We start from the raw sequence: 14,340 nt of genomic DNA on the forward strand, positions 1-14,340 counted from the left end.
GACTCTGTCAAAGGCTTCATCCTGTCCCTGGGTGCCTTCGCCAGCGTTCTGAAACCGCAAAGCTGAGCGTTCCCGTAATTTCCCGCTCCCTCGTTGAAGTGGAGCAAATCCGCGGTGACGCACGAGGCAACCGTGAACCGCCGCTGAGGGCCCTGGCGCCGTGTGGTGCCGAGGCAGCCTCCGCTCACGGGCAAGCGCGGCCCGGCCCTTACTTGTGACCTCTGCCCTCCAGAGGTAGAATAATTTTCCGAATTAATAGGCTGTGTGACAGTCAGATGTGCCTCCGACTGATAAAACTGATTTAAGGGTGTGTGAGAGCATCACTGAGGGATGGCAGCACGAGTTTGCTGCAGCAGTGAGAAATGTATACACATATAGTGAAATATATATATATAGTGCTTTCCTTGCCTAATTCTGTAAGGAAACGTGGCCTATGTGGCTACATGTTTCATCAGTCTGCCAGTTCTAATCCCGTCTGACTTTAAATGATTTAGACAATTTTAACTAAACTTGGCCAAAGGACTAGGTTTTCAAAGGTCCTGCCTGTTCCAGCTGTGTAAGAATCTTTAGCTAGGTGGAGGGAGGTGCAGCCCCACAAAGGAAGACTCGTGTTTTTCAGGTCAGTTGGCGGGTCATGCCACACACACGCACGTGCTTCAGCTGGTTCACACACGTGCGCAAAGCTTAGGGTGTCCCCGGGGGCTGTGGGCTGATCGTATTTGGGCCTCTTGAACTCAGAGAATAAACTAAAATGTGCCAGCACAATAGCCCTGAAATAGATATTCCCCATCTGCTCACTGCCGAGACATTAGAAACCTTGTCTGTAGGGTCTGGAAGCCAGGTATTCCGTAGGCTGTTACTGTATCAGGCTGAACTTGGGTGTGATGCTAGAGGGCAATTTCTGTTCTGACCTTGGGCACCAACAACCATGGAAGTCTGAATGTATCAGAAAGAGAGAGATACATATATTACTAGACAAAGTCTAGTAATAATTTTTTCCAGTATTTTCTCTGTTCCCTCTGGGCAGAAAGGATAGGTGAACACCATGCAACCTTGAAAACAGGAAAATACGGAAGTTACGTACAGGGTAATGCAGTCTCTCATAAAGTAGACCTTATTTGCTAGTAGATGACAAATATAAATTAAGCAGTATTTCACTCTTTGAATTCATACTTATGTTTTGCATATCCTATTACTTCTGGCTTACCGTACTGCCAAAAAATCAATTCATTTTGCTTAGGTTTCATTGCATAAAAGTGCTACATTTAAAAAATACAATTAACAAATTTATAGTCACTATAGCTCTTTCTATAATACTATAAATGAATACTCTATTTGCTTCTACCTGGCTTACTCATGTCCTGACACATCTAGATGATAAGAAGGGCATTTCAGATTCATGGGGCATTTCTTATTTTAACTTCAACAGCATTGCTTCGTTTTGCGAGTGCTCAATATTTAATGGGTTGTGGGAAAAGTACCACATCAGAAGAGAGTTTTCTGAATTAATTAAATCCTTCATACTGTATATACTCTATATCTGAGTCAAATTGTTTGGTTTTACGTGTGCATTATTCAGAGTACTTTTATCTGGAACATTTCAGAAATGTTCTTTGCAGTCTCCTCTGTAAGAAAAATTTATGGAATATAGTGGTTGTTGTTAGAGTGAAAGAAGACTTCGCTTTTTTAACGGGAAAGTTTAGCTGGAAAACTGTGACTACAATGCACAGAAATAGTAATGGCTCTATCCAGTCTTCTTGTGCTGTAAAGGATTAGTAACAGATACACTGAAAACTAATACAGCTCTACAAATTGGCAACATATCAGTTGTCTTTTAAGAATACAGCAGCAATGATAATACAAACACCTAACACTCTATTCATCATACTTGGTACATCACTGATTTGCCAAATCAGAAATGTTAGGTTGTAAGAATGAATTTAATAGCCTATTAAAGTCTGAAAGATTCTGTATTACGTAAAAATATCTTCCCCCAAGCCCCAATGCATATGTATATAAATAAAACAATAAAATCTTCATGTCTGATTCATGTGGTTCTGACTCATAACAAAGATCTATCTCATTTTTAAAAAATCTTCTTAACCAAATGGGAACAAAATTCCTTCCCAGAGGCGATTCTTTTACTGTTTAGGAGGTATATAAGAGTGGCCATTAGGGGGTGATGTTCCTAAAACAAAACTACCCCAAATAAATAAGTTTCTATGCATGTGTTTTCTCTTATTTCCATCCTTGTACATAAATTTTATCTTCAGCGTACTGATTTGAATCATCCTCATCTATATAAGAACAGAACCTGGCTTTCTACAACATAACGAGAAGGAAAAAGAAAAGTCATTGTAGAGAAAGGAAATGAATAGACGTTATTTTGCGTAAGATCTTCACCAAGTTACAAGCTAAACCAGGAAGGAAGTTAGCAGCACTAGGTAGATGGGAGTGCTTCAGTGACATGTGCTTGCTTTGGAGAAAATCAGAACTCTTCAGATTAGTACTAGGAATAATTACCGTGTTTATTTTATGTTTACCTGAATTTTTCAAAATCCGTGAAGGTGAGTGATCATCTTTTAAAATAGCCTTTTTTTTATTCTAAAGCCTGATTGCAACTGAAAAGTTGACACGTGCTTTCCTAAAAGCAGTGGTTAGGATGCTGTACTTCTTTGGACTTTGCAGAGCATATAGATTTTTTTCATTGATTTTGAAAAAGCAGAGTTAATTATATGTGATAATTTGAAAGGACTTTGTTATTCATGTACGTACAATGCAAAGCTTTTGATAACTATGTCCATGCAACTGTACTTTTACTATTTTCGTCATGAGGACAGTAGCTAAAGTACATGTATTCTTTCATAGCAAGTACTCATGTCTTAAAAAATAACTTTTTTAAAAAAATTCTATACTTAAATGCCTATAAAACTTTGTACAATTACTATCTTGTATGAGATGCTGCCCATGAAGGAGATATGCAGTGGTAGCCTGACAAAAAGTAGAGCGGAATGGGTGTAACTGAATGAAGCAAATCTTTTAGAATAAATGTCAAATACATCCTGGTGATCCTAAAGGTCGATACTGGATTTAGGATGAATGCAAATTACATGTTTGTAAGTTATGCATTCAGTGCTTTCTTAGAAATCCATAAATAAATTAATATTAAAATAGTTTTGTCATATCCATTCCTAAGTAAGCTTTTGAATATATAAATGTTGGAATAAAAGCAGCCTTTAACAAATGTTGTGTATTCCCAGGCATCACAAAAAATATTTATAAAGCATATTTTTTTGACAAAATTAAAATATATCCAGATTAGGTTACTTGTATTTACATTTCTATTTTCATTAACCAAAAAGAATGAACATGACAGTAACTAGAATATAATTTATAGTTTTTTATAGTTTATAAACAAACAAACTTGGTAAGCTGACATAACTTTCAAATATCATGAAATTGATAAGTCTCTTTAAGGTGTTGGAATAATTAAAGTTTTACCTCTGCGCAGAAGTAACCAATATAGTTGCTAGCATAGACTATACAAATAAAACAAGGACAAGACTATCACTAGAAGAAAACATTGAGCTTGCTGTCAAACATCAAAGAGTAATGGCATTTTTCCATGACAACTTTCCTAGGTTGCTCTTATTGGAGATGCTTTATGCTGCACTAGCACAGTCACTGCAGTTCTAATACCTAAATGCGATCTTAATCACAGAGCATCTAAAAGAAGATGGTGAATTACATGAGCAGAACACATCACAGAATTATATTTGGAAAATTAGAATAATTGTCGTATTTAGGACGTTCTAAAAATTATATGACTATACAACAGACTGTGTAACAATGTCCAAATTACATGAGAAAGTAAATATGTTGAACTATTTATTTTGAAAATTACAAGGAATTAGGGTCTCTGGTTCCTTGGAAACCTGTTGGAAACTGGTTTTATTTCAGATTTTGCGGCAAACCTAAAAAGCACAGAATTTGCCAGATGCTCCGTCTCTGTGATTGATAGATGTTTTGAATTGGTGGTTACCCCATGAGGCTTCACCACAGAGAGTTGTTGTTGGAAATCTCTGAGGTGTGAAGCACAGTCACTGTATCTTCCACTGTGAGGGGTTCCCAAATAAGTGACAGAGATGTCCTGATTCCACACGCTTTTCGAAGATGACATTAATGTTGTGGGTACTTCAGGTTTTAAATATAACCTCTGAAATGGCAGGCAAGCAAAGTATACAGAGAGAAGGAAGTGAAACTCAGATGTTTTTTCCCAGGGGAAGTTATAGCATTTATTTTCATTCCAGAGAGAGAATTAAAATGGAAATTTCTCATTAAACAGAGATTTAAGAAGAAATCAATCTGCAAAAAACCAAGCCTTTAAAAATTTATCAAAAGAATATGATTTAGCATTGCTTAAAATGAAAGATTTCATTTATAGTTGAAGAGCAACCCGCTTGTTTGGTTACAAATCATTGAACCTTTAAACTGCATTACTTTAGAGCAGGAGGTTGTCATTTTGGAGTCTGATGCTCTCAATCCCAGTCCTGTCCTCTGGGTCCAGCTACTTCATGGAGTGTATCTCTTTTAATCTATCCATTGTGTATTCTCCAGCTCGAACTGCAGGCCTTGTATCTCTACAATATTATGTGATGACTATAATTTCCATAAGGACATGATAAAAAATGCAATTTTACATACTGCTGAACTGATTCAAAACAGAACACCGCAGATCAAAAAAAGAAAAAAAAAGTCAAGCTAATCCAAAATGAAATATTTATGATGTTTTTAATGGGAAGTAAGTTTTTTACAAATTCAGATCTTGCTTGTGAATAATTTTGTTTTAATGAAATTGGATTTTCTGTGGAGAAATACCCTGTAAATAGAGACTTTAACAAAAGAATTTCATAATCCCAGAATTTCCTAACATGAAGCATTTTGAATATAGAGCAGTTTGCTAGACATACTTTGCATGGTTTCATCTCAGTGATCCTCCTAACTCTTCAGGCTGTCTGCACTCAGATTTCACAAAACCCTTTCCACATTTCTAGTGATGGTTTTATGCCTGCTCCACTCCAGGTTGCTTGCTCAAATCATAAGCATTTTGGGGAAAATGTTTTGTTTTGCCTCACAGAAAGATCAAGCCCTAAATTTTGTCTGACTTTTTTTTTTTATTAAAATTAATTATTTTCTTACCTGCATGGGATATGTTTTTTCACATTTCAATTTATTATGTTTTATAAGGAGTTTACTACTCTCTGTTGCAGTGGTAGTAAAGTGAAGATAATTGACTTTGGCATTGGATTTTGGATTTTATTTCTGCATCCTTCACTGAACTGTTTCTGAACACAGGTGGCCTGTTGAAGCTGTCAGATTGCAGCTGAGCACTGGAGCAATTAAAGGCCATGTTTTTCTCTCTATGCATAAAGATTTATGAATGTATTATTCCAATTACTCATAATGGGAGTTAAGTGCAAAATATCCTCTTCACAGATATGCAAGGGTACTACTAGAACTGGAAGCTCAGCTACAAAACTATAGGCTAGTGCTGCATCAACTCAGGGAAGTGCTTATTTTTATTCATAAGTACATTTTTCATGTTGGGGTCCCAGAATTTTATTCTTAACTTTTTTTACGTATTGAAAAAACAGTTCAAAGTTAGCTGAAGTAGAAATGCACAATTTGTACAACAAAGCCCTACTTCAAAGTAGAAGATAGCTAAAATAACACTCATCAATAATTAATTCTATGTGGGTTTTTCTACTTGCCAGAGCTGCATTAATGTACACTAGCTACAGTAACTTGACACTGAGATTTGACTATGGATACCAAAACCAGTGGTCATAATTAAGACTCTTTTTTGTTGACTGAATGTAAGAGGATGTGAAGGGTGTGGTCAAAGGATTCAGCAGCATTTCTGTGTATCTTCACTATGTAGTTTCAATGTCATTGGGAAGAAAATTTTTGTTCTGATTATAGCTATTTTACAACGTAATTGCCCTGGTGCCTTGCAACTGCACAGTTTCAGGGCAAAGTTCTCTTTCTAAAATGAGTATTTTCATCTTCTTTTCAAGTGCAATCAAATCGGAGCAGCTTTGAATCATGAATGTGACTAGATACCACCACAAATACAAGTCAGCATTACAAGAAATTTTGTACAACTCAGCATTAAAATCCAGCACCTAGGTTGTGGGAAGACCCTGTGCTTGTTTTATCTCACTTGATGCATTCATTGTGCTGCCATAACCCTCAAGAAAGTGCGTTTCATCATAAGATGGTTAAAGAAGCTGTTACCTGATGCTTCCACGGGGGTATTTGTCCATGCATCCTACATGACTGTCTTGCTAATGTAGCACTCTTCTTTTTTTTTTTTTACAGATAACACTGTCATTGTATCGTGCATGGATATCTGTTCATCAAACAACACCACTTTTCCACTTTGCACTTTTAACAATTCTTGCAAAAGATCAGTGCGGCAAAGAGAAAACCAGACTATTTTACTGAAGGCCATTGTAAATAATTCCAATTTTCAAAATGCTCCATGTATTTGCCACTCCTCCGAGAGGGAACAACAGTCTCATGCTAAACATACAGAGTGTAAATCCAAGCGAGATGTAAATGCCGATCATCAAGGATCAGCACCTAAAAAAAGTAAGTAGCGGAAGAGAAATAATTAATTAATACTTAACTAATTAAAAAAATTAGTTAATTACAACATAGAAGAGATGTTTTTATTTGGTAGTTAAAATTATAATATGCTGTTGGTTCTCTATGGTCTTTGCAAATCTATGAACAATGTTTTTTTAGCATGTCTTCGCATGGCTAGAAAACGTGTGTTTCATGCCAGATTCTCAGTGACATTCATTCCCGGCTGACAGTGAAGCATGTCAGCAGCAAAATGCTGATTTCTTTTCTTTGAGGATCTTGTACAGAATCATGAGCAGAGGGTTGTCGTTATCTTCAGGGCACTTTGTTGTAGTCTGGAAAGAGGGTGCTGTGAGAAAGGAGTGCCTCATCCAGCAGCCACCTGGAATATTTCTGTTGCAAATTTGACTTCTGCCCTCTGACTTTTATGAACAGGCTTACATCCCCATCTTTATTTTTTTAATCTTGCTAAATTTTCTAAATGATTTCCTTTATTTGTAAGGAGTTGTAGTTTCCGATCAGTTTTCACCCTGAATTTGCTTTTAAATGTCATTGCGGAACTTTGTGTGTAGATTGCTAAGAAGACAGGTTGTGAGCAAGTATCTGGAGAAGTAAAACAAAGACGGTAACTATTCAGATGGCAACTACACAAGTGTCAGAGTTTGAGCCCGCTCCGCCAGGAACAAAAGCTACACAGCTGCTTGCTCACCCCCACCCCTGTCCCTTTAGGGATGGGGAGGGAGAAAATTCAACTAAAAGCAGCATATTCCTTCTGTGCCATATACACTTGGAAACTTTTGGGGAAGAGGATGCCTCTGAACTTTGCTTTCCTAACATTGTCAGCAACAGGGGCAACGGGCCAGTTCCCGAATGTAAGAAACGCAGTTCTTTTCCAGCTGCATCATTTTCTTGTTACAAAAGAGCTCTCTTAACAAGTATGGAAAATAAAAAACCAAAAAAATCTGTGGACAAATGCTGTTTTCAGTTATAGTGTACGACTTGTTTTGACAGTGCCTCACCTACCTGTGTTTCTTGTTGACACTGTGGAGGTCTCACAGCTTGTGTGGTTTGAAGTGAATAAGGACTTGCTGCAACTGACAGCAGATGCACACTTCAGATCTCTATAATCATACAGGTTTTACTTAGGGGGTTTTTTTTTCATAGCCTGATTTTCATCTGTTACCTTCAACAACAGATGACAAAAGAAAAAACCCCGAAAATTTCTGAAGCTAGTAGTAAAGTAAAAAAGGGGCTATAATTTGCAGGGGAAATGTATTTTGTATAGATGAGCAATACTTTTCAGATCTGCTGAAAAAAACTTTACACGGTATCTTTTTGTCCATTTTATCATATTTAATAATGCAAAAGTTTGCTGTATGTTTTGGCAAATGACACAGAAATCTTATTTTATTGTTCTTAGAGTCATCTTTGTGTCTACCACATTATATAATAGTTTTGTGTTGTGTTTTTTATTTTCCAAAACCAAAAGGCTCACTTGAAATGAAAACAGAAGATACTATTTATTTTTATAAATATTTCAATTTCGTTATGGTTTCCAAGAAAGAAGAAGTAGAGCATAGTACTTACTACCTTCTGGAAATCCACATCAACAATTCTATAGTTGGAGGAAGAAATGCAGCTGAAGAATATCTAAATCATTCCTGTCTAGTGGCAATGATGGAAGACCAAAATGACTGTATAAATATTTCACTGCAACTGAAGTCTTATGTGGAATGTAAGTTACAAAGGAGAGAGAGAAAATCGGGAACAATATATATCTTGCAAAAAGTCTCCAGTAGAGAGTTCTCTGCTTTCAGCACCCATTTGAAAATATTTAATTATTTCACAAAAAGAGAATACAATTTTGCTCATCCCTTAGTAAAAGACTATCTTTAGTAGGCAACTGACAGACTTTATATTGATTTAAAGCAGGTGTAGATGCAGCTTTTATTTTTTGCCTAGAAGCGACACAACAAAGTAAGTGCCTGTATTTTTTTTTGGTGACAGACCCACAAATTGCATGTATGACAAAACTGGAATTACTTTTTTCCTCTCCTCTCCCTGATAATAGCAGCATAATCCTGTTGTCTTGGAGGAAAATTAAAAAATTCCTATTAACTTCAGTGACAGAAGAACCAGGAGACAGGTTTGACTTTTCTTAAGGTTGTACTGCAGTATCCTACTAAAGAGCCTTACTACATTGCACTTAAAAGAAAAATCTTTGGCTGAACTAGGCTTAGTTTTCCCGGAGGACAGCCTGTCAGCTCTTTAAATTTCTCTTTGTGCTGCAGGAGTGTTTTGGCTGATTGCCTGACCCCAGCCCAGGCTTCCAGCCTGTCTATATGCAATGCCTGCCATCCGGGAATTGCTGAATTATTACAGTCACTTAGGTTTGTGTGGCAAATGCATTTTATGCTGAGAAAAAAACATGTGTTCTAGATGTGGCTAAACCTATGTTAAATAAATCCAGGTAAAATCCTAGGCAAGAGAGGGCAGCTTATTTTTTTTTGTTGTTGTTTGTTTGCTTGTTTAAAATAAGTAGGTCTAACCATGAGAGGAGTATAGTTCGTAACTTCCCCTGTTAACTTATGTCAAAGGTATAGGCTACCCATCCTTTGCTAACGATGATTCACCTGGGAAGCAGATATCTCAAATTAACAATAAAAATTATCTACATATAATTTTTCTATTTACTTCAAAACAAAGCTAAAGAAGTGCTCAGGGTTTTACTAGGTAAAATTAATAGACAAGTCATTACAAATCACTACAAGACGAGTAGAGTCCTCTGTCTGAAAGGAGCCTAAAGGACTCCATACAAGATATTTTCAGTTCTGAATTAGGAGGGATGAGCTGTGCTTACCTCAAAGAGCCTTGGGGTTATTGGCAGTGACCTCATGTCTTCACAATGGAGAAGATACACAAGGGAAGTTGATGTTGGTCTAATTATACTATTTTAAGTGAAGGGAAGGAAAACAGTGATTTGGCTGTAGTCTGTAATTTGATTTTATATGAGTCACAGTAACACAGCTGTTTTTTTAAACAATTATTTGACAATGCTAAGGTATGCATTAACATGCAGCTGCTGAAGAAGTTTGACAGGTCTTTTGAAGAAGCAGTGAGGAGAGTTCCCCACATCCTTTCTGTGGTCTTGGCTTGTACTAGTAACTGAACTAATTCCCTGCGGAATGCAAGTGCATTTCTGCAGCAGCTGTTGTCTGAAAGAGTATCCTATCTCCTATGCCTGGTCCCACACTGGTTCTCCCTCAAGGCAGCTTGAGTTAAAAGAACTCCCCAGTGGCGTCTCGTTGGTGGCATTTCCTCAGTTTTTGATAAGAAAATTTTGATAAGAAAATTGCTATATGTAGAATCTCACCCTGTCCCATATATGAAGACGGACCAGGAGATTGAGAATGCCAGTGCAGGCCAGCGTCAGACAGTGATCCTGCTCCTTCTGTGCTCCATCCAAGCAAAGAGGGGATATACATAACCATTGCTCCACCTTAAATATAAATGTTGATCTTTGCAACATTTTCTTCTTGGCTGAGCTGCATATAACAGTTTATGCAAATAGGAAAAGTTTTCATTCAGTTACCTACATGTAAATATTTCAGACATGAGGACATAGATACAAGTGAAAATGAAGCTAGATTCTAGACAGGAAACCTAATTTCAAACAACAAAGAAGACTGAAAGAGAAAGTCATAATAATCTCTTCTGTTTTAAAATTTTATCTGGAGGATAGGCATGGTCCAAAAACCTATAAAGACTGAATGTTCTGCTTTTCTCTGCCAGTGATTTCCCGGCTCATTTTCTTTCTTTTGCATTTTATGGACAGATCCAATGTGTATGACGAAGATCATTTGGCTCACTATGATTCCAGTAGTTTTCGTGTTTACTATTTCAATTGTTATCTGCAAAATAGCCCAAGAAAATGAACAAAACTGTAAGTAACGAAATGTTAATCTGCATCAATTTAAATTTCTGCGGAATGTAAAAAGTATTAATTCACAGTATCAAAGCTGTTGATTGTTATTGCAATTAGGAAGCCAATATTTCAGTTGTAACATGGTAAAAGCTTCTTATAGAGGGACTGAAACACTCAGATAATTGGTATAATCGCCTCTCACCTGGATGCAAATCAAAGCTCGTTGACAGTGAATGAAATATGAGGTTTTTGACAGAAGTTTCATGGCCTGTGATCCCTAGTGATATGAACTCCTAGTTTCAGACCTGTTCCAGTACATAAAACAATTACAATTGAACCTTGTTGAAGGTCTTAAACAGGAGTGCCAAAGACCAACCAATATAAGCAGATTGAAATACCCTTTCCTTCCCGAAGATCATTTGTCTATGTCACAATCAAGAAACATTACTGTGTAGATATGAATAGATATGCACTCAGCTGTCTGTCCTAAAAACCATTCATGTAAATTCAGTGGTCGTGTAATCTCCTATAGGTCAACCAGGTTGTGCCCTCTTAACCCCAGAGCTGAATTAAGCTCAGTTAACACCTCTCTTTGCTGTTATTTCATCAAAGAAAAAACTGCTGGGATTTCTGAATCAGCATTATTGACAGTTCCAAGTGATTAAAAATTTGCTATGAAAGAACTTATCCTTAGCTCAGAGATTCAAACAATTGTTTCTACAGAATGCCTTCATCAGCTAAGACAGACTCTGCCTATGCAATTCACTTGGGATACAGGCTGCAATCATATTTAGAGTGTATTTTCTAGCAATATACAGTGAAAAAAGCTAGAATAAAAGTGTAGGAGTACCCTGAGCTTGAGACTTTTGAGCAATCAAGATAAAAGTCCTCTGCACAAAAACAATGCAGAAAATCGACTGCTCATCAGCTGCTAGTTCTTGATTTTCATACCAAGTCAGAGGTAGGTGGTACAGTGAGCATGCTCCCTTTCACCAGTGTGAAAAGCCTGTTACTTAACCTGTTACCTGAGATGATAGCTCTCAGAGGTTTTTCACAGCAATTCCCTGAGACTTTCTGCCTGTGTCATCCCCGAGTGGGCAGAATGCCTCTGGACAAGCAGCATTTAGTTGCTATTACCAGGCAGATGTCCATGCTTCTTGTAGTCCAGAGCTGACAAATGGAGACCTCGGACACAGGGATAATAAAAAAAAGCTAAGCCATATCCATCCCCCTGATCATCCTTACAGTATCCACGGGTACTTTTGTAATGAAAGAGCAATAGGAGTCTAGCTTTAATCATAACTGAACAGCAGGAAGAAGACTGCCCACACACAAAATGTTTCTGTGATGTTTTTGCATAATGTAAATATTGCATGCACATATTTTTAATGAATAAGTGAAACAGTTGCTCAAAATGGCAAATCTATGCCCCCCCCCCCCGCGCAAATGATTAAAGATACTCCTTATCAGATTATCCTGGTCAAAATATATGGTCTTTCATTTATTGCTAAAACCAAATTCTGAGACCTATTTTATGTATATAAAAATCCCACAAAGCGTAAATTAGGTCTTTATAAGTGGGCTATTAAACACTCTAATTTAAAGGACGTTTATTTGTAATTTGAAAGCTACCTATAAATGTCATGAGTATGATTTTCTATGCTTTGAGTCATAACATCCTATTTTTAATGGAGAATTATTAGTAGTGATGATTAATTATTTACTGCCTTTGTTCTTAAACACATAGAGCACAGCATCAAATCAGTTTTCTATTAAATTGTCATGGACACAAGCATGAAGGAAAAGATGCCCTTTTGAGACCTCTAATTACTGATTTGCTTCTAGAATACATTTTTGGTTAATGGAGGGATGGTGGATTTATTAAATTTATAATATATAACATTATAAAAAACAACATCAGTATGTTACTGCTAAAAATTCAAGCACATTAAAATCAGATTTAAGGGTTGTACTCCTTATGTGTTTATATTAAGATGTCACTTAATTGCAAGTCTACATACTGCTTTTTTCAGTAGTGCCCAAAGAACACAGGACAATATTACTAGCAATATTACTGTGCCTAAACCAGCTGCTAAGAATTTTTCCAGTTATAATTCAGTTAGCAGTTTTTCTCTTAATTTCTGAGCACCACTGAAAGCTGTTAAGAAATATGAAATTAATCATTTCCTCTTGAGACCTAGGCAGACTCAGAGATTCCCTGAAATGTTAATTAAGTTATTTTCATCACTGCATAAAACAAAATACCCAAATAAACTTGGTGGAGGTTTCAAGTGATTCCTGACAAAGGAGCTATATTAGAAATTATTGCTTTTGTCTTTTCCCTTCCACTTTTGTCTTATGACCACTTCCAGAGCTTTCGCTGTCATGAAGTGTTACAGGGCATACCTAGGGCTTCAGTGCATTAGATCTCCACTGGCTCTTTTTAAAAAGATCATGGCCTAAACAATGCTAATTTAATGAATTTCTTAAAGCTGAAGTTTTCTAGTGTTCTCAAACGAAAAAGATAAAAATCAATCCTGTTACGTAGAACTGAAATGAGCCTGTTACCAGAAGGTGGCTGAGCCTTAAACTGCTATTGTAGAACGGGACTAACCACAACAGCTGCACAATCATCTGCAATAGCCCCACCAAGAGCACAGTATTAAAAGAGAGCAAAAAAACGGAAACACAGGATTTTATGGTGCTGAGGGTCAGTCAGAGGTGTTCAACTCAGCTCCAGCTTTCTCTCTCTGAGTGGTGTACCTTGCTCACAAACTCTGCTTCCAAGGATGAACACCCCACACTTGCAAAGAATCTGGCAGCTTCCTAGGCCGCCAGAATGCCCCGGCCTTGCTATTTCGCTGCCGACAGCGTGAGCTCAAATTTGTAGCAGAGCATACACTTTCTTACTAACCTTCCAAAATTCATTCAAGGATAGAAAAGGGGCAAACACAAGTGGATTTCCAGAAACTTTCTTTCAGAAAAATGTAAAACATCTGGCCCTTGGTTTTTGTCATCACTGTATTTCAAAACATTCCTGTTTTTTCCATGGAGGGTTTTCAGCAGTTTAAGAATAACTGCTTGTGAAGACGCTTTCCTTCTAATCAGTACTAGATGTAATTCTATGTCTGAGGATAACACATTTTATTTAAGACAGATTGTAAACATGGAGTAGCAGCAGCAGTTTCTACGATTCTAAGAAGAAAGGGTTCCAGACATGCAAAAAGAACCATAACGGCTACTAAAATTCATCCTTTTCCTGGTAAGTGATATAAAAGTAAAATAAAAATCTAAGAAATCTTGAGGCATGAGGAGGTCAAGAAAGACTTCTTAAATCTTTCCGGTCATGAGATGCTTCAGGTTTGTTTCAGAGTTACCTTCATCCTACGCAAACTTGATCTGGCTTACGTTGTGGAAAAATTTTTATATGATAAGAAAATAATTCTGCCAATAAAACTGTACAGTTTATGCACCTTGCTTTTAAAGCACTGGCTATCTCTAAGATATATTTATGAGCTCATTATTTTCATCCCACAGGAAAGGAATTACCTTCCTGACGTCTTTTGTCTTGAGTAGCTTCACCAATACTGTGTCTGTTTTATCGTCATGTTCACAATGGCATTTTTACTGTTGTATAGCCAAAGGCATTTTTGATGATGGATTTTTATGGAAGTTCAAACCTAATTTTACTAGATTTTACTAACGAGAGTAGGAATCCCTTATTGGTTCGGCATTCTTAACAAAGCCAAGTACCGGGTCATGCACTT

General features: G+C 36.9%; 1 protein-coding gene across 1 annotated transcript; it reads left to right on the top strand.

The window, feature by feature from the left end:
* Nucleotides 1–2,365: 2,365 nt before the first annotated feature.
* Nucleotides 2,366–13,835, top strand: TMEM156 (transmembrane protein 156; the record flags this gene model as incomplete). Its single annotated transcript, XM_009877830.1, has 5 exons — nucleotides 2,366–2,567; nucleotides 6,382–6,654; nucleotides 8,102–8,383; nucleotides 10,484–10,591; nucleotides 13,731–13,835. Coding segments are annotated over exons 1-5 (868 nt in total), but the record flags the coding sequence as incomplete, so codon positions are not given.
* Between the last annotated feature and the right edge of the window lie 505 nt (nucleotides 13,836–14,340).

This window comes from Apaloderma vittatum, unplaced genomic scaffold, assembly GCF_000703405.1.
Source record: "Apaloderma vittatum isolate BGI_N311 unplaced genomic scaffold, ASM70340v1 scaffold34651, whole genome shotgun sequence".
NCBI classification, from domain to species: domain Eukaryota; kingdom Metazoa; phylum Chordata; class Aves; order Trogoniformes; family Trogonidae; genus Apaloderma; species Apaloderma vittatum.